General features: G+C 44.3%; 1 protein-coding gene across 1 annotated transcript in view; it reads left to right on the plus strand.

Moving 5' to 3' along the window:
- The window catches only part of si:ch1073-184j22.1 (erythroferrone), a 10807-nt gene extending 9988 nt beyond the window's left edge, over nt 1-819 (plus strand). The window contains exon 9 of the mRNA XM_042483571.1: nt 145-819. Coding sequence (XP_042339505.1) covers nt 145-243 — 99 coding nt within the window. The 3' untranslated portion in view covers nt 244-819. The remainder of the gene's footprint in view (nt 1-144) is intronic.
- Nucleotides 820-1253: the final 434 nt, after the last annotated feature.

The following is a 1253-nucleotide window of genomic DNA, read 5'->3' on the forward strand; positions in this document are numbered from 1 at the left end:
ACGCAAGAGATGTTTTTCAAAACAACTTGACACGTTGGGGCTTCAGGACACTTGGGCTACTTCACTGCTGGAAACTGTTACATTTTAATGAGCAATGTTAGTGTCCAACTGTGTGTGTGTGTGTGTGTGTGTGTGTGTGTGTAGGCTGGAGAGTACGTGTCGGTGTTTGTGGACAACGCCACCGGCTCGGCCATCAGCGTGCTGCAGGACTCTCTGTTCTCGGGGATCCTGCTGGGAGTCTGACCAATTTCCGAACGAGCGGTGATGACATCAGCGGCGTCGCTCCACAGGGACATCTCCGAGAGGAAGTGACATCAGACTCCACAGCAGAGGTGTGACATCGTCCTCACATTGCAGCATCTGCCCGTCATCATGACTTCCACAGTTTGGACGAAACAGTGGTGTCGCCGGTCGCCTGAGAGCTGGACTGTCCCCGTTCGCCACCTGGTGGACATCGGAGGAACTACAGCCTCTGAGGGACAACCTCCAGTCCACTGACCTCTAGACGATAGCTTCATATTTTACATCTTATTACGTCTTTATATTCAAGCTGTTTTAACGCTCGAGAGTCACCACTGCTCTGATTTTCTATGAGACATTTTCTTTATCCATCAAGTCATCGGAGACGGACGAGTTTGATCAGCAGAGACAGAAAAAACGACTGAAGACAGACAGACCAACAGCAGTAGAGTCTGTCTCTTCAGACACATTTAATGATTGTATGGCGTCTGTCTCCACTTTACTTTAATATTAATATTTATTCTCCGGATGTGATAAACAAGTTGTGAATACTTCTGATAATAAAACTGTTGTACTCGCTGTCATTGATCGATCCAAATTCATTTAACGGCTGGATAATAAACTACGAAATGAAGCTAAAATCTTAGATAAATATTTAAATGACTGAGTTTCTCTCACAGTTTCACGTCAGTAGCTGCTTTCCATCACAGATTTTCTCAAAACTTAAGTGATATTTTAGAAATTTCGATAAAAGCAATTGTGAGACGACTGTGTTTCCACTGAGTGATATTACTCGACTTCTCTCACAGTGTTACATGACTACTCCTTCGGCGATGACGTTCCAGTAACCATGGCGATAGATGTTCAAAACATTTTCAGGTTAATTTCCATTGCAGCCGCTCAATAAAGCCGATCTAATATCTAATAATTTCTTTGTCTGGTGTCAGAGTGAAGAAGATCTCCGTCTCTTCCTCCGCCCTCACATACAGAGTCATGTTTTGGAGAATGTCATG

The sequence above is a fragment of the Plectropomus leopardus genome, unplaced genomic scaffold, assembly GCF_008729295.1.
Source record: "Plectropomus leopardus isolate mb unplaced genomic scaffold, YSFRI_Pleo_2.0 unplaced_scaffold976, whole genome shotgun sequence".
Lineage (NCBI taxonomy): Eukaryota > Metazoa > Chordata > Actinopteri > Perciformes > Serranidae > Plectropomus > Plectropomus leopardus.